General features: G+C 50.3%; 3 protein-coding genes across 7 annotated transcripts in view; 1 reads left to right on the plus strand and 2 right to left on the minus strand.

Moving 5' to 3' along the window:
* Positions 1–2,068, minus strand: part of ARHGEF33 (Rho guanine nucleotide exchange factor 33) — a 46,335-nt gene extending 44,267 nt beyond the window's left edge. Inside the window, exon 1 of the mRNA XM_038397585.2 lies at positions 1,986–2,068. Coding sequence (XP_038253513.1) covers positions 1,986–2,007 — 22 coding nt within the window. The 5' untranslated portion in view covers positions 2,008–2,068. The remainder of the gene's footprint in view (positions 1–1,985) is intronic.
* On the minus strand, positions 1,997–22,916 carry MORN2 (MORN repeat containing 2). Of its 3 annotated transcripts, none has more exons than XM_043512180.1 (6): positions 22,831–22,916; positions 18,435–18,485; positions 16,231–16,337; positions 15,167–15,303; positions 11,199–11,317; positions 1,997–2,131 (listed from the first exon to the last, which is right to left on the minus strand). In XM_043512180.1, exons 1-5 carry the CDS (start codon positions 22,835–22,837, stop codon positions 11,215–11,217), a joined length of 405 nt encoding a protein of 134 aa, XP_043368115.1. In that variant the 5' UTR covers positions 22,838–22,916; the 3' UTR covers positions 1,997–2,131; positions 11,199–11,214. The 3 variants fall into 3 exon arrangements, with proteins under 3 accessions (XP_043368115.1, XP_038253518.1, XP_038253517.1); XM_038397590.2 differs by lacking the exon at positions 1,997–2,131 and adding an exon at positions 6,368–6,413; XM_038397589.2 differs by lacking the exon at positions 1,997–2,131 and having other exon boundaries at positions 11,036–11,317.
* DHX57 (DExH-box helicase 57) overlaps positions 22,824–23,661 on the plus strand; it is a 38,908-nt gene continuing 38,070 nt past the window's right edge. Inside the window, exon 1 of one of the 3 annotated variants that reach the window (XM_038397591.2) lies at positions 22,824–22,961. The gene's annotated coding sequence lies outside the window, so the exon portion shown is untranslated. The remainder of the gene's footprint in view (positions 22,962–23,661) is intronic. The other 2 variants (XM_043512176.1, XM_043512177.1) reach the window with 2 other exon arrangements.

A 23,661-nucleotide genomic window follows, 5' to 3' on the forward strand; every position in this document is an offset into this window, starting at 1 on the left:
ACAAATACTCTGCTCTCATGTATGCCCTTCCTCTGAAATCCTTTTGCACCATCAGAATTTCACACTTTCTGAGAAAGGTCAAAGACTGCAAGACCAAAGCCTGGCTCTTGTCCATTGCTCAAACTTACACATTAATACAACAGCTGAATTAATATATACTTAAATACTTTAGCTTTTTCTAATGCTTTTTCTACCTGTCATCCTAAAAGATCTGAAGCCTTCAGCTTCAGCAGTTACTTCACCAACACAGGTTTCAGAGTAGCAGTGGCACAAGCTGTCAGCATAGTCTGTGTGGTATGTAGATTGTAATGGATTTTTTACCTTTTCACCAACACAGAAATGCAGCCACTTCTGAGGTGGCGAGTGGCAGTTCCTCCACAGCATACAGCAATATCACACAACAGTTTAGGATGGAAAGTGAAGAACACTGTATCCAAATGAAGCTGCAAGAAGAATTCAGGCAGGCCAGTGAAAGCTGAAGTCCTGAATCAGCAACCATCTAAGCATGTGCTAACCTGTATGTACCAGAGAAGTCCTGTTGACTTCAAGGAACTACTCGTATGCATAAAACTAAGTATATACTGAAGGGATTGCAGGATTGGGAATAAATTGGAATTTGGTCACAGAACACTGAGGTTAACATCAACCCTCTTGTGAAAATTGACTTGAGATTGTCAAGGGCTCAGGACCTCATGTCTCTTGGGAAAGACTTCACCTCCAACAGCGGGGTGTCCCTGTAGGCCATGATGCTATAGTACTGCTTTGGCACTGGTTTTGACTCTAAATATGATGTATGTCAAATAAACTAAAAACAAATAATTTAAATGGGTTCTGTTCTAAATTCCAAAGTTATGGAATAAAGACCTATCCTTGCATGGATCTGTGCACAGAACTGAAATATACAGGAGTTTTGCATGTGAAAGAACTGTATGATCTAACCCCAACTTTTCCAAAACACACTGTTATCTGTTTCCATTCCACCCCATCTCCACAGGGTTTTAACAGCATATTGGTAGGTATGGAGGTTAAGTCCATTAATGGCTATTAGCCAGGATGGGTAAGGAATGGTGTCCCTTGCCTCTGTTTGTCAGAGGGTGGAGATGGATGGCAGGAGAGAGATCACTAGATCATTACCTGTTAGGTTCACTCTCTCTGGGGCACCTGGCATTGACCACTGTCGGTAGACAGGATACTGGGCTGGATGGACCTTTGGTCTGACCCAGTATGGCCATTCTTATGTTCTTGGTATAAGTAATGAATGAATCAGGTCCAAATTCTGCAAAGACCTTAAGCACATGCTTTATTTTAAGCAGCCAGTGCTTAAAGTTAGCCATGTGCTTAAGTATCTTGTAGAACTGGGGCCTAAGACCTATGTGATATAAAATGCTTTCATTAATAAAATCAGCTTCTCCCCAGGTGAGCAATTGACAATTCATTGTCAGATTCTCAAACTGAAAATATCTGCAATACAAAGAATGTGACCGATACGAAGCCCTTGTAGATCTCCTTTGAACTCTTAATTTCTATATGGAAATTCTTTTAAAAATATGTTCTACATTTGTTATTAGCTTTTACTTTTTAATAATTTAACAAGGTAATGGATAGTTCTACCCCCTACCCTCCTTCCTCCCCCCAGATTGGAGTAAAAGATTTTTGGTTTCTAGATGAAATGAGTGGGATTTTCCAAAGCACTCGGGCCCAAATCCTCAAAGGTATTTAGGTTCTTAACTCCTATTGAAATAAATGGAAATTAGGTGCCTAAACAACTCTGAGGGATCTGGGCCTCAGCGCTGGTCTGAAGTCAACTGTAGATTTGCCATTGGCTACAGAAGGAGCAGCATTAGAGCAGTGCTGAGAGCTTCTGAAAATCTTTCTTTCCAAAAAGTCTCTCTTACAGAGCTGGGTTGTGTTTTCCAAAGGAGCGATTTCTCTTGCTGGAGAGGGCTTTGTTTTTTAGTTAACTTCTATCAAAGAGTGCACTTTACCTTCTTGTTTGTTTGAATCCATGGCTGTGCTTTGCTGCTTGTCCTCCCTGGGGAGTTCTGGCTCTGGCCTCGCTTCAGAGGGCTTTTATTGTTCACTTTGGAATAACTAGCATGTGAGTTCAATGAGGAGTCGGATGATCAAAGCCCTGTTTTCAGAACAAGTATAAAGGGGTTATTGAGCTAGAATATCTTGAGGCAGACATTCAGAGCAAACACTGAAGGAGAGAGAGAACAAGCTGAACTCACATGTCCCAGGAAGGACTACAGAGACATGGTGACAGTACAGAACCCCTCTCCCTTTAGTTCTTCATAAACCACATGTTCTCAGGACCAGGTGCTGGCAGAGAAGAGGTGGGTGGGTAGGTTTCCATCTGCTTTCCACCTTTAGATTCTTTCCTGGCCAAGGAGAGAGGCCTCGTGGCTTGTTAAACTCCAAGACAAAACAACCTTGTTCTTAAGCATTTGACGAGCACTTACGGAAATGCATTGATTAAAGCATATGAGCTGCAGTGCAAAGAAGCATGTGCCCCCTCTGCATTCTGCTGACATTTGTCTGCAGAACACTTCGTAAGCCTGTCTATGGGCCGAGTTATTCACTCGAGATGCTCATTATACAGGGGTTATGACAGGTCTCACCGCTGCTCAATGCTGTCCAGCCCCCCTGACTTTCAGAGGTGATAGACACCTGTAGCTCTCCTTGAGGTTACTGGGTGCTGTCGGTATGCAGCACCCCTGAAAATCAGGCCCAAAGAGCATGATTACCTTTCCAGCTTATTCATGCACAGAGAGCACAAGCACCCCTCCACCCCTTTACAGTGCCCTCGGAGCACAATCTTCTCCTTGGTAAAGCACCCCAGGGTTTCATCAGAGGGATCTGGTCATTCCAAATCCCATACTACCTCATTGGCCCCCTGCAGACTAGGAAGTTGATGCTACTGAGGACTGCCCCCATGGTCTTTCTGACCCTTCCCCCCCCCCCCCCCCCAAAAAAAAAGAGCTGGTCTGTATCACGCTTTTTGGATACGAGTCACCCGGCATGTCTCTTCTTCCCAGAAGCCTGAAGGTGAGGAGATGGGAGCCCCTCCCAGCAGTCAGGAGGACAGCGCACCAGACAGTGAGGGCCTGTGGACTTTGAGGGACGCTGCTCCTAATGAAGTTAAATATTAAAAGCACTGATCTATTCGATTCAGTTTAATAGTCTCATTTGGTGACTGTTTTCTGTGCCTCTTGTGCAGCCACAGAATGGATCCCCTTGCAGAATTCAGAGTGCTGGGGGCCGTTGGGACAGGATGTAGGCAGGTGCCATATGCCAGTGGTTTTCAACCAGGGGTATGCATCTCCCTGGGGGTATGCAGGGGTCTTCCAGGGGGTACATCAACTCATCTCGATATTTGTCTAGTTTTAAAGCAGGCTCCATAAAAAGCACTAAGGGAAGTCAGTACAAACTAAAATTTCATACAGACAATGACTTGTTTACACTGCGCTATGTACTATACACTGAAATGTAAGGACAATATTTATATTCCAGTTGATTTATTTTATAATTCTATGGTAAAAATGAGAAAGTCAGCAATTTTTCAGTAACAGTGTGCTGTGACACTTGTATTTTTGTCGGATTTTGTAAGCAAGTAGTTTTTAAGTGAGGTCAGGGGTGACATATTCTTCCTAAAAGTCGGGGGGGAGGGAAACAAGACTTCCCCATTCTGGTGCCCCTGAGTGAGCTGGAATTTGGGGATATGCAAGACAAATAAGACTCCTGAAAGGGGTACAGTCATCTGGAAAGGTTGAGAGCCACTGTCGTATGCAATGGCAAACAGAGCATCGGTAAATATCCCTGGGAGAACTTGGGGTGACCACACATAGGCTGAAAGATACTTTACCGAGGAGGAAGGGCACATTGAGACCTAAGATATCTCCCTAGACAATGGGATACAAGCAAAGGGAGAGGTCAGTTGGGGATCTGGCTTCCCACGCCTGCTCTGCAAGTAATAGGCCTGCTCTGTCTGGCAGAAGGACCAGTGACTGAGGGAACAACTCCCAGCCAGAGCCTCCTGACTGGGAGACTGCTCTGCCCTGGAGACACAAAACACCCAATTCCATCTCCAATCGGCCAGAAGACTGCACCTCATTCTACAAGATGCTGACCTGGAGATAGTGGTTTGCAGAGTTCCAGCCTCCAGGTTAGATTATTGTAACACATCGATCAGAGCTAGGAAAGGCTCTATCTGGTGCAAAACGCAGCAGCCCATCTGCCTAGCAACACAGGCCAGCAGGAACATCCCAGCACAGTAATACCGGCTCCCCAGTATATATTGAGCACAGTGCAACTTCTCCGCCCATAACCAAAGCCCTCCATGGGATTGGCCCTTGGTACTGACTGCCTGAGAGAGCCTCTCACCTTAGCGGCATTCTACTGGAACAATGCATCTGCCGGCTAATAGGTGACCCTAATCCTAACCCTGAACCCAGCACGGGGCTCAAAATGTTCCCAGGAGCTGGAGCTGGACCATGGGACTTGCTACCAGAAGAGATGATGACGACTATGGAATGGGCCGGCTTCACAACAAAATGCAGAGCTCATCTCTGCAGCTGAGTTTCCCCCCAGTCACAATCGTGCTTTCTCTTGCTCACACAATCGGCCGATCAAGCTGCTTCTCCTACAAACTGACAAGGAAGGCAGAGACTTAGCTTGTTCTTCCTTTTGCCACACTTGCCAGGTGCTGCTCAGAGAGCCCAGTGATGGGGCCTCTCCAGAACATTCCAGCCCAGGTACCACAGGGACCTACCATGGCAAACCTGATGTAGCAAAGGGACAGTTTAGGGAGAGCAAGAAATTAGGCTAGGAAGGCTTTTTCTGCCTAATGCTTTGCAGCCCTTTGACTGCAGCTATCACTGAGGGACGTTCGCCTCCTCCTGCAGACACCCCACAGGAAGGCCTCAGAGAGGGAGCTAAAATCAGGTTCCTCTCACTGAGTTTTGCCACATCATTCCACTGGGGAAAGAAGTGGCATTTTCCCTCCTCCCCGGGGAAAGAACAGGGTTCTTCCCCTCAAATCAACACATCCCCCCAAATCAGCAGAGATCCCAGGAACCAAAGCCATCCGCAGCAGTGTCCATCCTGCCCCAGCTCTGGCAGCCTTGGCCTCCCACCCCGCCAATTTCCAGTGGTGCTGCACTGCTGTGGCCTCCTCCACTAGTGACTCCCCCTGGAGCTTCCCCTCCTCCCCACAACAGAGGAGTCATTGTGCAACAGTTAATGCAGCAGGAGTCTGCATCGACTTCTCAGCTGATCGAATGTGGGGCATTGAGACAGAGGGAAGGATGGGAATTTTCCTGTGATCCCAACTCGCCCTATGCTCTTGTGGATCCCTGAACTGTCCATGGAGGGAGAAAGTGCTGCTGCAGAGACAACACCGAAACGAGGGGATCTATGCATGAAATACTCCCTCTGTGCATGGATCTGGAGCCGGGAAGAGGGTGCATAGCCCCCCCTCTCTTTTATGAACCACAGCTTCTGCAGCAATGGTGTACTTGTCTTTCTACCAATATGCAGCATGCGGCTCAGGATGGCACAGATTGGGAAAATGATCAGTTATTTAAAAAAGAGACGACAAAGCATGAGCATCAATAAGTTAGTGATAAAGTTTTAACCCAAGCCAGACTTAATATGCTGGCTGCATGGTTACTATTCATTTGGCTTTTGGTCACATTCAGTTTCTGAAATCATGAATTCACTGTACTAAATACAAAGGAAAACTAGTTATCCATTTTTGTTGGTAATCATTTTTTTCTCTTTGCTCCCCAAGGGATCTTCAGTGCGTTGCCTTCTTTAACAAATCTAGTCAACAAATATGTTGTGTCAGAATCTATCCGCAACCTTATTTGCATAGTTCCCATTTCACAACTGATTGTTCTATTAATCATCCAGTGCCCATAAAGAGCATATATTTCCTCGGAGGATAAAAAACAAATGATTTCCTGTATCATTTTACCCCTAGAGTCTAACTAATTCTAATTTTATCTACGTACATGTATTTCAAATGAGCATGCCTTCCAATTCAGATCTTAATTTCGCTGCTAAATGGTATGGACTATTAGCTCTCTTTACCCTTACTCTGATAATTTAGATACAAATCCTTAAAAGTTTGTTTGGCAATCTGGGAAACTGCACAGGCAAGAAAAGAAATTAGCCAGAAATAATTGCAGTGAATCAAACAACTGAGGAATGATTTTTGCTCTTAGAAAATACCTAACTACCTGCTTATGTGCTGTAAATCCAACACCTAATAAACACATGCCACTAGCTTTTCCCACTAGCATAAAAAATGCCATTATTAAAACAATACTAGATCCAAAGCTCAGGACATTTTAAACTTACCCAAGGCTAGGTAAAAGCTCCTTCAGTGGTGGTACTTGTCTGAGTTGGGACTGTATAAAAAAGAGAGATGAATGCAATGATAGCCTGATGGTTCCCAGAATGGGACAGTCACATGCTAATCGCTCATTTTAAATGCGGGCATCACAAATGCCTTCTAATTATGTAAGCTTCAGGTCACATCCCCATGGGTAACTCAGGACTGTGTGTTCGGCAGAAGACTATGCAGATTTTTTTTTTTTACATTAGAATTATACATTTTTGCAGAAGGACGCTTTATAGCCCTGGAAAGTGTGCTAACCCAGGGCCTGAAGCAACAGCCTTGTTTCTGACTGGGGCTGCAGAACTCCACCAGGCTTAGAGGGTGCAGCATGCCTTCCATTCCAGCTTGGCTAGGCAAGTAGGAAATGGCCCCCACCTCCACTCTACCCCACAGTAGCACGGACTCTGTGCCACTCCTGAGCTCCTGTTGTTCCTGGGAGTGCAGAGGTCAGGAGAGGCTCCTTGCATCTTCTCCTCCCTTGTTTGTGCACACAAAGGCAGGTGTGGCCCTAGCGGGGTCCCAGAGCCCGAGCTCCAGCCTGACCTCAACTGTCTACACTGCAGTTAAACAGCCCTTCACCTGAGCCTCACGAGCCGAAGTCAGCTGACATGGCTCAGCTGTGGGTTTTTAATTGCAGTGCAGACATGAAGACTGAGGGCAGCAACAGCAGGGTGAGTGGCAGCACAGGGGAGCAGCAACCATTTATTTTTGGTTTCTCCTTAGACTATGACAAATTTTCAACAGAAAAAAGTGAAGGGGGACAGGATTAGCAGTGCTCCACCTCTGCCCCATTACGGCTCTGCAGCACTCACTCAAGAGACCCTACGGACATTCAGAATGCTTGTGGGGAGGAGGGACAACTCATCTCACACCTGAAGGGATCAGGAAAAGATTTCTGTTATTCCAGTGAGTCAATCCACGGGAGCAGCCAGAGTAGAAGCAACAACACCCAGCATAGGAGTGATGAACAACAACGAAAAGAAGAACTTGCTCTTGCAGCTACAGGACAAAGTCCAGTCCAGAGGCACCCTTCAGGCAGAAGTAACTGAAATTCAGAACTGTGCAGCCCACTTGAGTACAAACACTGTGGAGCAAAGTAAGTAGCTTAATGAAAAAGAGTCCCAGATAAACAGCCTCAAGGACAGGGAGAGGCTGACTCCTAAGTTATTAGCAGGCCTGCAAAAAGACGATGCCTTGCTTAAATCAAGAATTTAGGACACCGAGACTTGCTGCTGGTGGGCCCATGTGCAGCTGGTGCATACGCCAGAAGGGGAAGAATGAATGCTTCCAGGAGTATCCTGGAGCTCAAGCACTGTAGCGAACTTCCCAGGGGGAGCATCTTCCAGATGGCAGAGACGTAGCAGAAGCCACTGCCAGCAGTACTGATGAGCAGCAGGTAGCTGAGCCCTCTTCTGCTCCAATCTCACAAAGCTAGGACTTGGGGGCACATGGCCCTAGAAATCCCCCCACACACTTCCAGCAGCCTCAGGGAGCAGCACACTCACAGACCCAGAAGCCCGATGACATCAGCAGTAGAGCTGGCCCAAACACAGAACTCCCGATTTGCCGGATATTGTGACACTTGGTCTCGTTCCAGTTCGGTCCAAAACCACAAGCTGGGAATTCCATGAAATATTCATTTCAGAAACACTGATGCATCCCCAGATCTTGGCAGGGACTTATGAAACGGACATGATTCTTGTCAGTTTCATGGCTGCTTTTAGTGAATAGCAGTGGTGAAACTAACAAGAATAGTACAGTCCGCAGCTGCCAGGCTCCCACTGGCTCCAGCTCCTTGGAGCCGCAGACCCTAGAAGCCAGGGTCCCCAATGGCCCCCCAGGAAACAAGGCAGGAGTCCAGTGGAACCCTGCCTGTGATTTGATAATAGTTTTGTCAAACTCAAGAGGTCTCCACTAAACATTTCCAGTTTGACAAACTGGATTTTCTGACAAAACTCTGTTTTGTCAGAAAATTCCTGACCAGCTCTAGTCAGCAGTTTCACAGTCTATGAGCTGTTGGGCAAGACTGATGGCTGCATGGTTGTGCATCAGGATAGAAATGTGGAGACCACACAAAGAAGAGGGCTGTGGAATCCTTTACAGAGAGCCCCTTACAGTATCTGAAATAAGAACTGCAGTATCACCAGCCCTGAGCCATCATAAATGATGAGCCAGGCCCCAAAAATCACAAGATTTGCTTAGAAATTATGAGACTTTTAACAAATGGTAAATGTTGGGTTGTTTTAATTCACCTTCTAGTTTTTGAGCTTTAGGAGTCATATTTATCCAGCCTTTCACCACAGCCACAAGGGCTAAAAATTTAGTATCATTTTTGTTTTAATGAAAGCTGAGATTCTCACTTAATCACCTCTCCCCCAGGAGCTGTGGCTTTGAGTAAAACACCCAAAATCATGAGAGTTGGCAACACTGCTGAGTATAAGCTCCCCACCACAAGAATGACTTATTTCCAAAGCTCTTGGGGGAGCCAGAAGCCTTTTCTGGAGACCTTTCTGAACTAATAGCTCTCACCTAAATATGGTTCTTTATCAGACGGCACAGGTAATCTGGCCTTCAGCTGCAGTGCGTTCCTCTCTGGTTACAGAGAAGGTCATGGACTGTATGTGCGACGCCTGGTAAGCAACTGGGCCAGCCATTTCTTAAGTCACACTTGAATACAGTTTGCAATTGTGAATCAGCAGTAGAGGCTATTTGAATCAATTCTAATTTCTGTGGTGAAGCAAGCAGGCCTCATGTGTGTCTCTCTATCATTCCAATTCCTGGAAAATCTAGGTGGCCAGCAAGGCTCCTCAGTAAGATATGAGCCACCACCAGGGCTTCTCTGCTGCATATTCCTCACTAGGTTTAAATCACATCTGGCACATGAACAATCCTTGGCATCTAAAGGGAACACCGTCTAGGTTTTAGGTGTATGTGAACATAATAAGCAGCTTGGGGTCTGTCACTAGCTGGACATCATCAAATCCCTGCCAATACCTGGTGACTCTCTTGAAGGCCTATAAGCTCACCAGATGTTCTCTTTTTGAGAAAACCTGGCTTTGGAGTCTTGAAAGCCATCTGGAACAATGTGCTATGGGTTGCCAGTCAGGGCCATAGGCCTGGAGTAGCAGCCTATTGAGACTGCCACTTCTGACATCTATTGATATGGCTACAGTTTGGGAAATACCATCAAATACCAGGACTGGGAATGAGTCAATAAAGTTTTTAAATTTTCAAAAGTGCAGCATCCCTCTGTACTTTATCCCAGATCAGCACGTCCTGTTTGCAAACAGCTGACAAAGAGCTTGGGCTTTTCAAAACAGGTTAGGTCTGAATTTGCTCCAAAACTTGATTTTTAACAAGAAACAGCATTCTGATATGTTTTGATCTGATATTTTCCTGGATCTGCCTCTTTCTGTCCTCGTCAGTTAATTATTATTGTTCTTTTTATGCTCGGGCACTGTGATGCACAGTTGTTCGCCATTGTTGATTTCTTTCATTGGTGGATTAGTCTGTATCGTTCAGCTCATTTGGCAGTTTGGTCTGGACCTAGCTTCCGCGGGAGATCAAACTGGGTCCATTTGTGTCCGTTTCTATCTCCACCCTCACGTCCTTTGCCCCACCTCGTGCAGTGGAAACCCCAGATCGTTAGGGACAATGGGGTCGTGGAGAGGTATGGAGAACACTGGGATGTACTTGGGCTGGGGGTTTGTCTTGTATCTGTTGTTACTCAGTGTCTTTTTCTGCTCCCTGTTTGTCAGACCTCAGGGGTAGGAGATGCAGCTGCCTCGCTGAGGTGCCACTCCCAGCCCCCATAAAATCAGAGCATTGATGCACTGCAGTGTATTGCATCTGCAGGAGGAGGTAGTGCCTGAGCTTATTAACCTCTCTCATTTTTCAGGTGTTGAAGAGTCACTGGTCCGACTTTTCACTCTCTCCCCCTCCCCCGCCTAAAAAAAGTTCAACAATTTCTTTTTTAAACTGTAAAACAAAGTTCTATTTTTTAAAATGTAAACCAAAATGTGTACGGTTCTGGACAGAACTTGGTGCTGATCAAAGCCAAATAAAAATGTAAAATACCAATTGTAATTGTCCTAGAACTCTGAGAGATCAGGGTGGCACTAAGATCAGCTACATACTGCCTCACCTGTTCCAAGGCCTGTATGTAGCCAGGTGAGTCGCTTGGCAGGTGACGGAACCAAAGCGCTGAGCTGTCAGAGCTGTTACTGAAGTGTGGCCAGGAGCATTATGGGATTGTACCAGGAGGACTAACTGTAGTGCTACACTTGCATATGCTGGCACCGCAGTGGTGCACTAGTAGCACTTTGTGCAAGTGCAATCATGCTGTGTTTGTGCACGGTTGTGAGCACAGCTGTGTGGGAGAGTTGCTGTTTTTTTCTCTGAAACTTGCACAAATTAAGCATAAAAGGGCCTCTCTCATTGATGAATGGTGTCTTCAGAGTCCTGTTTTCTTTTGAAACTCAAACTTGCTGAAATTCCTGATATAGTCTCCCATAAATTTAATAACTAAATTTTTTTAAAGACTAATTACAGTCATTAACTGCTCTGGTTTTAAATTCAACCCATTGTTTCACATCATTTGTTAGACATCCATAAAGTGAAACTTCATAATGAAAAGAAAAACAATGGAATGTTTAGTTTGGTTAATTTTATTTACAGTCTGTAGCCTGGGAAATTATTTCTAATAAATATGTTAAGACATCAGTTGCTATTGTAAACCTTGGTTACAACTATTAAGTCAAAATGCTGCATAAGAACAGTATTTAATACATGTTACCTTTAGTGCAAAATAGTTACATTTCCAGCTTAAGCTTCAGTCCTGGTGCTGCTGTGTAATGAAATGTGCCACTCCATTCCAGGCCTTGTGTATCTATAAATTCTCCTTCACCTTCCAGCCTGTAACAGTATAAAACCAATCTGTTAATGGAGAATGCAATGATGAGAGCTCTAGAAATACCTAGATAGATCAACAGACCAGCAAGAGTTGGGGCACCAGAATCCAGCACTCCCCGCCGCCCTGCCTCACAGAGCAAGCAGTTCCCCTAACTTTTTCATGTGGTAATTATCTCCTCAATAGCCTCAGGGGCCCTTCCAGTTTGTCTGATGTTCCTAAAACTCATGCTCTGGGAACCCGGAAGGGATCTTTTCAGCCCAATATATTCAGGATTTTTTTTTGGTCTCCTTCATCTGAAGCATGTGGGATAGCCAAGGCTGGAAATGGGACATTGGCTGGGGTGGGCCAGGGCACTGAGGTGGCACCAACAAGTGTTCTCTTTCTCAGATGCTGGGCTGGCTGGTTCTTGCTCACATGCTCAGGGTCTGACTGATCGCCATGTGGGGTTGGGAAGAAATTTCCCTCCAGGTCAGACTGACCTTGGGGTGTTTTCACCTTCAGCAGCACATGTGTGGGTCACTTGCTGGATTAACTGGATAGATCTCACTTAACTAACTCCCTGCCATTGCAAGGGTCCTGGGCATTGGTGCACCTGGGTCTCTCCTATTCTCTGCCTATGGTGCATAATAGCTTAGTCTCCTGTGGGCTGGAGTGCTTTAGTCTATTTCGTTTGTTGGTTTAGTCTGTTGGCGCCGGGTGGTGTCGGTGGACTGTGAAATAAAGGATGTCAGTCTAGATGATTGGATGATCCCTTCTGGCCTCAAACTCGATGACTCTAAGCTATAAAAGCTTTGACCTAGGAGCCGGAAAGACTTCAACAGGGGCAATATATAGGGCAAAAGAAGTGGGCCAGTCCGGCTACACCTCCCTTCCCAATAGCCTAGTGGGTGCCCTACAACTTCCTCCCAGTAGGTGGCCTGCGAAGGCACACCGTCACTGCCCAGCTATGATCTGAGGTTAGCTGGACTAAGCTCCATGGAACTTACCCTGATTTTTATTAGTGGTACCCGCAAGATGCACATATACATAAAGCAAGTTACTGTGTGCTCTTAATGCTGTAAACATAACTTTACTTTGCCTTTCCCCATCCCTACCAATTCTCATTGTTATGGTGCGCCAAGGCAAAGTGCAGTGTTTTCTAGACTCCTGTGACAGTCATTTTGGACTCTCTCCTCAAAAAAGCATGTCTCTGTGGATATTTTAAAGCTCTGTTCAAGGTCCAAATATCTGAATACTGCCTCAGTGAAGCAATGTCTATGCTCCAATATGCCTTGGCAATGGAAAATTAAACTTTAAAAACAGTCCTGGGGGACCAGTTTCTCATTCACTTCTCAAGAGAATAGTGGTGGCTGCAAACTGGCATGATGGTATCTCAGTTTTCTCAAGAAATCCTGAGAGTTAGCAAGATAACCTAGAAAGGGTTGTCAGGGACCACAGGGTATTTAGAATTGCAAGCTAGCCTCTGACATTACAGAGAACTATAAAGACGGTGGCATAGAAAACAGATTCTCTGAATGCCAGGAAGATTCATAATATGTTGGGTCAGACGATGGCAGTAGATAACCAGCTAACTTCTGCTGTGGAGTAGCCAACCACTGGTCAACTGATCATATTCCAGGAGCTTTGTTACCAACTCCCCTTCACAAATTTTTTGCTCACACAGTGATCTCTGATATGTCTGAACAAATTCACTAGCAAGGAATATTGCTAATAAAAATTTGTGAATTTCTACTCATCCAACGCTGACATGTGGACCCAGAGCAACACCACACAATCCTTCCAGCAGCTAAGAGCATACTGGATTGACCACATATTCACAACTGGTGATATTCATTCCTGTGCAAAGGGCCAACAGGAGACCTATGCACCACTTGCATCTCACTTAAGGAGGTGCATGGGCATTGTTCTGGCCTAACGCGCACACAGGCTTTTGAGAGAAAACACACTGGAGCCACCATCTTGATGTATTTCCAAATGTCCTTGCCAAAATGGTAGGCACTCACTCTTTGTTCTCACAGAAAGCTTACATCTTGTGTTTCATATCATAGTGCATACAAAATCCCTAAAATAGAGTATAAAATTACAAACTCTGAACCAGCAACTACATATGCTGGGCTGTCTAATTGTAAATGGATTTTCCTTGTAAAGCGCTAAAATAAATGTGATATTACTTTTCCAAAAAATACTGGTTTGTTTTTAGGATACAGATTTGTATTTAGTATCTGATTGGATTCTGACAGCAGGGACTGATGCCTTAAAAATACCATAATCACTGGTCACATTTCTAGCACTCGTGTATTCAGTTCTCTCTGTGCATCACCAGCAAAACTGTATTCTGATTCAAGATTCTTCATTGTTTGTTAACAATACAGAAAAAATGCAGCTAGCTTTTCAGACGCTACAATGAGGTGGTAGATAAAAAAAAAAAAAAAAATCTTAACTTCAAACCTGAGCAAATTTGCCGAGACTCATTTAAGGAGAATGAATATGAACACTGTTGACGTCCGTTTTAAAGTCAATTTTTTTGATTAGATCCACTTATTATGAAATCAAGATCCACTTCCTGTTTCAGGGACATACAATCTCTTCCTCATACAAAACCCCTCATTCACAGCCCTGCATCAACAGACTCAACTGTTGTTTTATAAGGTCAGCACTACAGCTTTTCCATTAATCTGAATAAAAAAAATATACCTCCAGATGCAGCATTTCCTCATCACTTTGGAATCTAAACTTCTGTCCTAAAACATCTAGGAATAAGGAATGCAGGCCATACCTACAGACTGGGGGCAGTGCTTAATTTGTTATGAAAGAGCTCAAGCAATTTTTTTACATTCATAACTGATGCAGCAAGCCCAGGGGTGCCAGGGCTATGAACTTTCAAGCTTAGAGGTGCTGGCAAATGCTGGCACAAATGAAGCACTGGCTGGGGGATTGGATCCTGTAAAGCAGTGCCTTTGAAAAGGATCATAGCAGAAAAGTAACTCAATATCAATTCCTAGTGTGATGCTCTGGCAAACAGGGCTAATGCTATCCTTGGATGTCTAAACGGAGTGTAAAGGGAGTGGTGAGGAGGAGGAGGAGGACGACTAGTGAGATGACTTAATGTCTCTATACAGCATTGGTGAGACCAATACAGGAATACAGCGTCCAGTTCTGCTGTCTGCATTTTCAAAAGAATGTTGAAAAATTGAAGACGGTGGACAAAAGAACCACAAAAATGATTTCTGAGATGGGGAAAAGGCTTTACGGTGAGACAATTAAAGAACTCAGTTTTCTTTTTGATAAGATAAACAGATTGAGAGGTGACTTAATTACAGTGTAAAAGTACCTTGACAGGGAGAAAATACTGGGTGCTAAAGGTCTTTTTAATCTAGCACATTAATTCCTTCTGACCTTAAACACTATGAATCTATAGCCATGTCTATACAAATAGTTTGTCTAAATGAGCAGGTAAGGAGTATCAATCTGCAGTGCTTCAGCGGGGCCTGTACTAATTGTTTGTGTAGACCCTGCTCCTGCACGTTACAAGTTTCCTAATACTGCAGCTTCAAACTGCTGCACATCAGTGCACACAAAGGAACTTTTAGTGCACAGAAGCAGGGTCGACATGGACAGTTAGTGCACAGTGTGCTGCAGCGATGCAGATTTACACCCCAACTTGCAAATGCTCATTAAGATGCCCTACAAAATGAAAAATTTCAAGATGGCCTCATCCTTCTTTGGCTAGAGAAAGCTACTCCCACATTCGGTCAACTATGTGTGGAGATTTAGTATTTTGCAGTATTTAAAACCCACATGTTTGGAGGGAGCAGCCTAAACAACTCTTGTGTCTTTGGTGTTAAGCTTACTTGTTTTCATTGAAATTTCCAATGTACTTTGCTCCATTTGGAAATGAATAGGTTCCTAGTCCATGAAACATGTTGTCCTTGAACTTGCCTTCATAAACTGCCCCTGAAGGATGTTCAAGCCTTCCAATGCCATTCAGCTATGTTTAACAAGAAATTGAGCAAGAGGATTAATACTTATTCTTAAAATATTGATGTATACCCATGTCTTCAGATAATTTTCTTTGAAGGTACTCCCTTATTAAATAAAAACAGGCAGGGCACCTAATACTCTTTAGGGATTACCCAGGCTCAGTTGTGCAAGGTTTTCAGATGGGTCTGAGAAGTTTTTGGTCAAGGTATCTATACAGTAAATTCTTCTCTTATGAAAAGTGTCATGGGATCTTTTGTGTCCATTCAGCAGAGAGCCTCAGCTTTTAAACTCTCATCCCAAACCTTAACAGAATGGAAATAAGAAGTTAAGAGAAAAGGTGCGTGCATTTCTTTCTAACTTCATAATGCCTACAATGGTGTCAACAATGCACTCCAAGCAATGCATACCCCAAAAGCAATACAATACACACCCCATAGGCCATACATACCTCAGCTTCATCAAACTTACATCTACTACAAAATCTTAACAGTTTACTTATTGCTGTTGATGCTCTGTTTACTCTTTCATTTCTCTCAGCTTGGACAATCAAAATGGATAAGTCAGTTTCCCTTTGTTTAAAATTCTTTTAATGTAGCTTTTTTACTGAATTATTTTTTTTTTTTTTTTTTTTTTAAAAAAGCCCAACAGACTAAAAAGAATGCCATGCCAAATCAAATGTTGCCAGGAGAGGCACCCTTCTAATTGCATTGTTATTTGTCTAATTACAGGGGCTACACACTCTGTAGCACCAATTTTTTTCTCAATAGCAACAAAAACCAACTTTTCCAATATTTACTCATTTTGTCTCAGTAATTCAGAAAGACAATCCAAGGCTTATTTTTTAAAACTAGATAACCAGTGGGAACGAATAGAATATTCATTAATGGTAACTGGAAGCTCCAAAGAAGTTTAAAATAGAGAACTTTTAAATTACCTTATCGTTTTTCCAGTTTCCTGTGTAAGTAATTCCATTAGGGGTGGTATGAACTCCATCTCCATGCCTCTCAAAAGCACCATCAGGTGTTCTTATACACTCACCATCTAAAACGAGTGAAGCAAAAGAGTAGTCTGAGAAACCCTGTTACTTTCAATATATTGAAATTCGAACAGTCATTTCCATTTGAATCAGGCAGTATTTAACCAAAAAACTTAAATCTTAGAATAAATCTCTAGAAGTTAAAGATGCAAAAGACCTATTAGGTCAGAGAGAGAAATTATTATTATTATTTAATCCATTTCACTCCCTGTGCAGGATTGTTTTCTACAGGATATGTAGGGGGTCATGCATGTCATGCAGAATGTCAGCTCCAGCCGGGGCGCAGGGTCCGCGGCCGCACCATGTGACTGGGCCCTGCTCTGGCTGGGGCGCAGGGTCTAGGGCCACTCTACGCAGCTCCTGGAAGCAGTGGCATGGACCCAGTCCAGCTCCTAAGCGCGCCAATGGGAGCTACAGGGGCAGTGCCTGCTGATGGGGCAGTGTGCAGAGCTGCCTGGCTGCGCCTCTGGGTAGGAGCCAGAGAAGGGACATGCCACTGCTTCCGGGAGCCGCTTGAGGTAAGCACCGCTCGGAGCCTCCATCCCTGAGCCTTTCCCCACACCCCAACCCCGTGCCCCAGCCCAGATCCCCCTCCCGCTCTCCAAACACCTCAATCCCAGCCCGGAGCACCCTCCTGCACTCCAAACCTCTCATCCCCAGCCCCACCCCAGAGCCCGCACTCCCAGCCGGAACCTGCATCCCTTCCCACAATCCTGCCCCAGCCCTGATCCCCCTCCCGCCCTCCAAACCCCTCAGTCCCAGCCCAGAGCACCCTCCTACACCTGAAACTCCTTATACCCAGCCCCACCCAAGCCCACACCCTCAACCAGAGCCCTCACCCCCTCCTGCACCCCAACCCCAATTTTGTGAGCATTCATGGCCCGTCATACAATTTCTATTCCCCGATGTGGCCCTTGGGCAAAAAAGTTTGCCCATTCCTGGCCTAGATGATCAGAATGGTCCCTTTTGGCCTTACATTTTATGACTGGGCAACAGGGGATGGAGCACTTGATGATTCCCTGTTCTATTCATTCCCTGTGGGGCACCTGGCATTGGCCACTGTTGGAAGACAGGACACTGGGCTAGATGGACCTTTGGTCTGACCCAATATGGCCGTTCTTATGTCTCTATATTCACAGTTATCAGTGCCACTCAAATATAGGACAATCTGGTGGCCTACAATAATAAAGTTCTATGCTGCTATGCAGGAAATTCAGATTGAATTCTCAGATATGTTCTTCCACTCCCTTGACCAATATGGACTAACAAAGGACTCACACTTGAGTCTATGAGCCTAACCTTGCACCATTGAGGTCAATGGGATTTTCACTGCTGACTTCAATGGAAGCAGAATTAGGCCTTATCAGAGAATTGCTTTGCATCTCGTAGTATTGACTCCACTGGCTGATTGTGGTCCTAATGCTAGAATCAGATCAGTGTGCGTGGAGTGCCGCATCAGTGCAAACTCTACTAACGTCAACGGACTTTCGTACAGGTGCAGGAGTCTCCCAGTGCAGAGCTGATTGCAGGATTGGGGTTTGAGATGGTAAACTTTTAGAATCAAAACCTGGCCCCACTGAGGTCAATTGGAGTTTTGCCATTGACTTCAATGGAGCCAGATCTTTTGCCCTGAAAGTAGTTCCATCCAGTTTTCTCAACCAAAGCAATGGTGTTTTAGGTAAACAAAATCTTCAGGTTTGGAATAACTGGAGGGAATGCTGAGAAAACAAGTTCACTTATATTAGTTTCCACAAATCTTTAGGGATTTTAGTTTTAACAGTAAGCAAGACGTGTTGTTGAAACAGTTTCTCTTTTCCCTTTAAAGAAAGCATTTTGGTTTAAAAATCTGCCCTCTGTCATAGCAATGAAGCTGGTATATAGCACATTTTTGATACCATAAACTCAGTTTTAATGAGGATGTCTAGATGTCCCAATGTTAGGGGCTTTGTCTTATATAACCAACTATACCACCTCCCTTGCCAAAAAAGTGTCCCGATTTTTCACACTTGCTATCCGGTCACCTTAGTTCTGAGATATTTTATCAATTTTTTAAATTGCAGTCAACAAGAATAAGTAAGCATTAACTCTCAAGAATTTCTTACCGTATTTGTCATTATTTGGAAATACAAAAGATATTCTATAAACTTCAGGACCTGTTAAAAGAAAAGGTGTGTCATTATTTTACTTTCACTCTGGAATCCAAGTATTTAAACAAACTAAAATCAATCAATAATACAATTGTATTTATAAAATGTGCATATTCCTTCTCCAAGGCACTCAGGGTACTGTGTGATACAAATTAATGAGAACAAAGTCAAATACAAGAAAAACATAATGAAAAGAAACACTCAACCTTCAGGACAGACACAAATGTTAGCGTCCTGTACAAAAAGAAGGGAAAAAACAGATAGGTGGGGAAATGTAATAAACATAGGACCAATAGTAGTCACAATAAAAAACCCTTTGAAATTAAAAAGTTGTTTTTTTTCTTTCTGTGGGGAGAGATGAATAGAGACAGATGTTTCAGACAGTGAGTTCCACACTTTAGGACCCACTGCAACAAAGGCACAGCCTTCTGCAGCTATCAGGTGTAATTGTGGGATGGTTAAAAGGTGGGCTTCGTGGAGGGTTGCCAATGCTCCAGGGTTGTCCTGGAGTGTCCAGGAATTGAAGATTAATCTTTAATTAAACAGTATGTCATGTGATGAAGCTTCCAAACAAAACTGGCAACCGTGGAATCCAGGTACTCGTCAGAATGAGGTTCACACACAAGATAGGAAATATAGCCAGAGCCTACATGATGGTGTAAGGCTTTATAAAGCCAGTACTAGTGTAAGGGCAATTGACCACTTTGTCTAGGCAGCCCATACACACAGACCAGTATGGGGGTACTCTGCTCAGAACTGCGTAGGTCCCTGAGCAAACCCGATGCTACCTGCTGAACAAGCTGCACTGCGACTTCTGCACTCAACCCTGCAGCAGAGGGAAGGAGCAGGTCTCTGATTCTGTGTTCATAAGGTCAGGTTTCAGAGTAGCAGCCATGTTAGTCTGTATTCGCAAAAAGAAAAGGAGGACTTGTGGCACCTTAGAGACTAACAAATTTATTTGAGCATAAGCTTTCGTGAGCTACAGCTCACTGCATCGGATGCATAAGGTCAGGTGTTGCTATTGTCACGTTGCCATGGGATTAGGGTTGCCCATGTTGGTTGGAGGGATTCCTGGAGGTTTCATCACAGGCCAGAATCCTTAACTGAAGACTCATCTTCCATTCCGGGAGACTCCCGGACGCTCCTGGAGGATGGCGCCCCGGCCATGGCGCCCTGCAGGGGGCACATCCAGCTGCAGGGCGCCACGGTTCTAAACGGCCGCAACTTGTGTGAATTGCCAAGTGGGCCAGGGGGGTCGGGCTGTGAGGGGGGATTCTGGGGGGGCGGGCTGTGGGGGGGGTTCCGGGGGCAGCGGGCTCTGGCAGGGGGGGGGTCTGGGGGGAATGTCTGTGGTGGGGGGCAGGGGGGTTGGGCTCGGGTGGGGGTGGTCTGGGGGGAACGGGCTGTGGTGAGGTTCCGGAGGGGGGCGGGCTCTGGCGGGGGGGGTCCGGGGGAAGGGGCTCTGGCGGGGGGCAGGGGAGGTCTGGGGGGAACAGGCTCTGGCGGGGGGCTGTGGGGGGGGTCTGGGGGAACGGACTCTAGCGGGGGGCAGGGGGGATCCGGGGGGGTCGGGCTCTGGCGGGGGGCAGAGGGGGTCCGGGTGGGTCGGGCTGAGGCGGGGGCAGTCTGGGGGGGTCGGGCTCTGGCGGGGGTCCGGGGAGGTCCGGGGGGGTCGGGCTGTGGCGGGGCGAAAGGGCTGGGGCGGGGGCGGGGAGGGTCCGGGGGGGTCGGGCTGTGGTGGGGTGAAAGGGCTGGGGCGGGGGCGGTCTGGGGGGGTCCGGGGGGGTCGGGCTGTGGCAGGGAGGGTCAGGTTCTGGCAGGGGCAGGGGGGGTCCGGGGGGGTCAGGCTGTGGCGGGGCGAAAGGGCTGGGGCGGGGGCGGTCTGGGGGGGTCCGGGGGGGTCGGGCTGGGGCGGGGAGGGTCCGGGGGGGTCGGGCTGTGGCAGGGAGGGTCAGGTTCTGGCAGGGGCAGGGGGGGTCCGGGGGGGTCAGGCTGTGGCGGGGCGAAAGGGCTGGGGCGGGGGCGGTCTGGGGGGGTCCGGGGGGGTCGGGCTGGGGCGGGGAGGGTCCGGGGGGGTCGGGCTGTGGCAGGGAGGGTCAGGTTCTGGCAGGGGCAGGGGGGGTCCGGGGGGGTCAGGCTGTGGCGGGGCGAAAGGGCTGGGGCGGGGGCGGTCTGGGGGGGTCCGGGGGGGTCGGGCTGTGGCGGGGCGAAAGGGCTGGGGCGGGGGCGGTCTGGGGGGGTCTGGGGGGGTCGGGCTGTGGCGGGGCGGGTCCGGGGGGGTCGGGCTGTGGCGGGGTGAAAGGGCTGGGGCGGGGGCGGTCCGGGGGGGTCGGGCTGTGGCAGGGAGGGTCAGGTTCTGGCAGGGGCAGGGGGGGTCCGGGGGGGTCAGGCTGTGGCGGGGCGAAAGGGCTGGGGCGGGGGCGGTCTGGGGGGGTCCGGGGGGGTCGGGCTGTGGCGGGGCGAAAGGGCTGGGGCGGGGGCGGTCTGGGGGGGTCTGGGGGGGTCGGGCTGTGGCGGGGCGGGTCCGGGGGGGTCGGGCTGTGGCGGGGCGAAAGGGCTGGGGCGGGGGCGGTCTGGGGGGGTCTGGGGGGGTCGGGCTGTGGCGGGGCGGGTCCGGGGGGGTCGGGCTGGGGCGGGGCGAAAGGGCGGGGGCGGGGGCGGTCTGGGGGGGTCCGGGGGGGTCGGGCTGGGGCGGGGAGGGTCCGGGGGGGTCGGGCTGTGGCAGGGAGGGTCAGGTTCTGGCAGGGGCAGGGGGGGTCCGGGGGGTCAGGCTGTGGCGGGGCGAAAGGGCTGGGGCGGGGGCGGTCTGGGGGGGTCCGGGGGGGTCGGGCTGGGGCGGGGAGGGTCCGGGGGGGTCGGGCTGTGGCAGGGAGGGTCAGGTTCTGGCAGGGGCAGGGAGGGTCCGGGGGGGTCAGGCTGTGGCGGGGCGAAAGGGCTGGGGCGGGGGCGGTCTGGGGGGGTCCGGGGGGGTCGGGCTGGGGCGGGGAGGGTCCGGGGGGGTCGGGCTGTGGCAGGGAGGGTCAGGTTCTGGCAGGGGCAGGGGGGGTCCGGGGGGGTCAGGCTGTGGCGGGGCGAAAGGGCTGGGGCGGGGGCGGTCTGGGGGGGTCCGGGGGGGTCGGGCTGTGGCGGGGCGAAAGGGCTGGGGCGGGGGCGGTCTGGGGGGGTCTGGGGGGGTCGGGCTGTGGCGGGGCGGGTCCGGGGGGGTCGGGCTGTGGCGGGGTGAAAGGGCTGGGGCGGGGGCGGTCCGGGGGGGTCGGGCTGTGGCAGGGAGGGTCAGGTTCTGGCAGGGGCAGGGGGGGTCCGGGGGGGTCAGGCTGTGGCGGGGCGAAAGGGCTGGGGCGGGGGCGGTCTGGGGGGGTCCGGGGGGGTCGGGCTGTGGCGGGGCGAAAGGGCTGGGGCGGGGGCGGTCTGGGGGGGTCTGGGGGGGTCGGGCTGTGGCGGGGCGGGTCCGGGGGGGTCGGGCTGTGGCGGGGCGAAAGGGCTGGGGCGGGGGCGGTCTGGGGGGGTCTGGGGGGGTCGGGCTGTGGCGGGGCGGGTCCGGGGGGGTCGGGCTGGGGCGGGGCGAAAGGGCGGGGGCGGGGGCGGTCTGGGGGGGTCCGGGGGGGTCGGGCTGGGGCGGGGAGGGTCCGGGGGGGTCGGGCTGTGGCAGGGAGGGTCAGGTTCTGGCAGGGGCAGGGGGGGTCCGGGGGGGTCAGGCTGTGGCGGGGCGAAAGGGCTGGGGCGGGGGCGGTCTGGGGGGGTCCGGGGGGGTCGGGCTGGGGCGGGGAGGGTCCGGGGGGGTCGGGCTGTGGCAGGGAGGGTCCGGTTCTGGCAGGGGCAGGGGGGGTCCGGGGGGGTCAGGCTGTGGCGGGGCGAAAGGGCTGGGGCGGGGGCGGTCTGGGGGGGTCCGGGGGGGTCGGGCTGGGGCGGGGAGGGTCCGGGGGGGTCGGGCTGTGGCAGGGAGGGTCAGGTTCTGGCAGGGGCAGGGGGGGTCCGGGGGGGTCAGGCTGTGGCGGGGCGAAAGGGCTGGGGCGGGGGCGGTCTGGGGGGGTCCGGGGGGGTCGGGCTGTGGCGGGGTGAAAGGGCTGGGGCGGGGGCGGTCCGGGGGGGTCGGGCTGTGGCAGGGAGGGTCAGGTTCTGGCAGGGGCAGGGGGGGTCCGGGGGGGTCAGGCTGTGGCGGGGCGAAAGGGCTGGGGCGGGGGCGGTCTGGGGGGGTCTGGGGGGGTCGGGCTGTGGCGGGGCGGGTCCGGGGGGGTCGGGCTGGGGCGGGGCGAAAGGGCGGGGGCGGTCTGGGGGGGTCCGGGGGGGTCGGGCTGGGGCGGGGCGGTCTGGGGGGGTCCGGGGGGGTCGGGCTGGGGCGGGGGGCTCTCACCGGCCATGCCTGGGACGCGGTGTCTGCGGTTGCTATGGGGACAGATTGACTCTTGCACCGGAAGCAGAAGGCATTTCACTTCCGGGTCGGCGGTGCCTGCGCTGGGCCGGCTTCGGAGCCTGTTGTGACAGGTGGGTGTAGCGGGGGGCTCCCCCCTTCCCCGGCCGGCGTGTCCCCCACGGGCGTTTTTGCTTGAGGGGGGGCTCCCCTATGCGCGTGTTATGGGGGGGCGGACTGACCCCCTGGGCGTGCTGTGGGGTGAGGGTCTGTCCCGTATGGGGCGCGGGGGGGGGTTATGTGCTGGTGCCCTACGGGAGTGAGGGGGTCCCGCAGGGGGCGTTATGGGGGGCGGGCCCGGTAGGGGGCGCTATGGGCGGGGTTGTGGTGTGGGGTGGGGGGGTCCCGCAGGGGGTGTTATGGGGGCCTGGGGGGCCCGCAGGGGGTGTTATGGGGGGCCCGGTAGGGGGCGCTATGGGCAGGGTTGTGGTGCGGGGTGGGGGGGCCCCGCAGGGGGCGTTATGGGGGGCGGGCCCGGTAGGGGGCGCTATGGGTGGGGTTGTGGTGTGGGGCGGGGGGGTCCCGCAGGGGGTGTTATGGGGGGTCTGGGGGGCCCGCAGGGGGTGTTATGGGGGGCCCGGTAGGGGGCGCTATGGGCGGGGTTGTGGTGTGGGGTGGGGGGGTCCCGCAGGGGGTGTTATGGGGGGCCCGGTAGGGGGTGCTATGGGCAGGGTTGTGGTGCGGGGTGGGGGGGCCCCGCAGGGGGCGTTATGGGGGGCGGGCCCGGTAGGGGGCGCTATGGGTGGGGTTGTGGTGCGGGGCGGGGGGGTCCCG

Source organism: Dermochelys coriacea, chromosome 3, assembly GCF_009764565.3.
Source record: "Dermochelys coriacea isolate rDerCor1 chromosome 3, rDerCor1.pri.v4, whole genome shotgun sequence".
NCBI classification, from domain to species: domain Eukaryota; kingdom Metazoa; phylum Chordata; order Testudines; family Dermochelyidae; genus Dermochelys; species Dermochelys coriacea.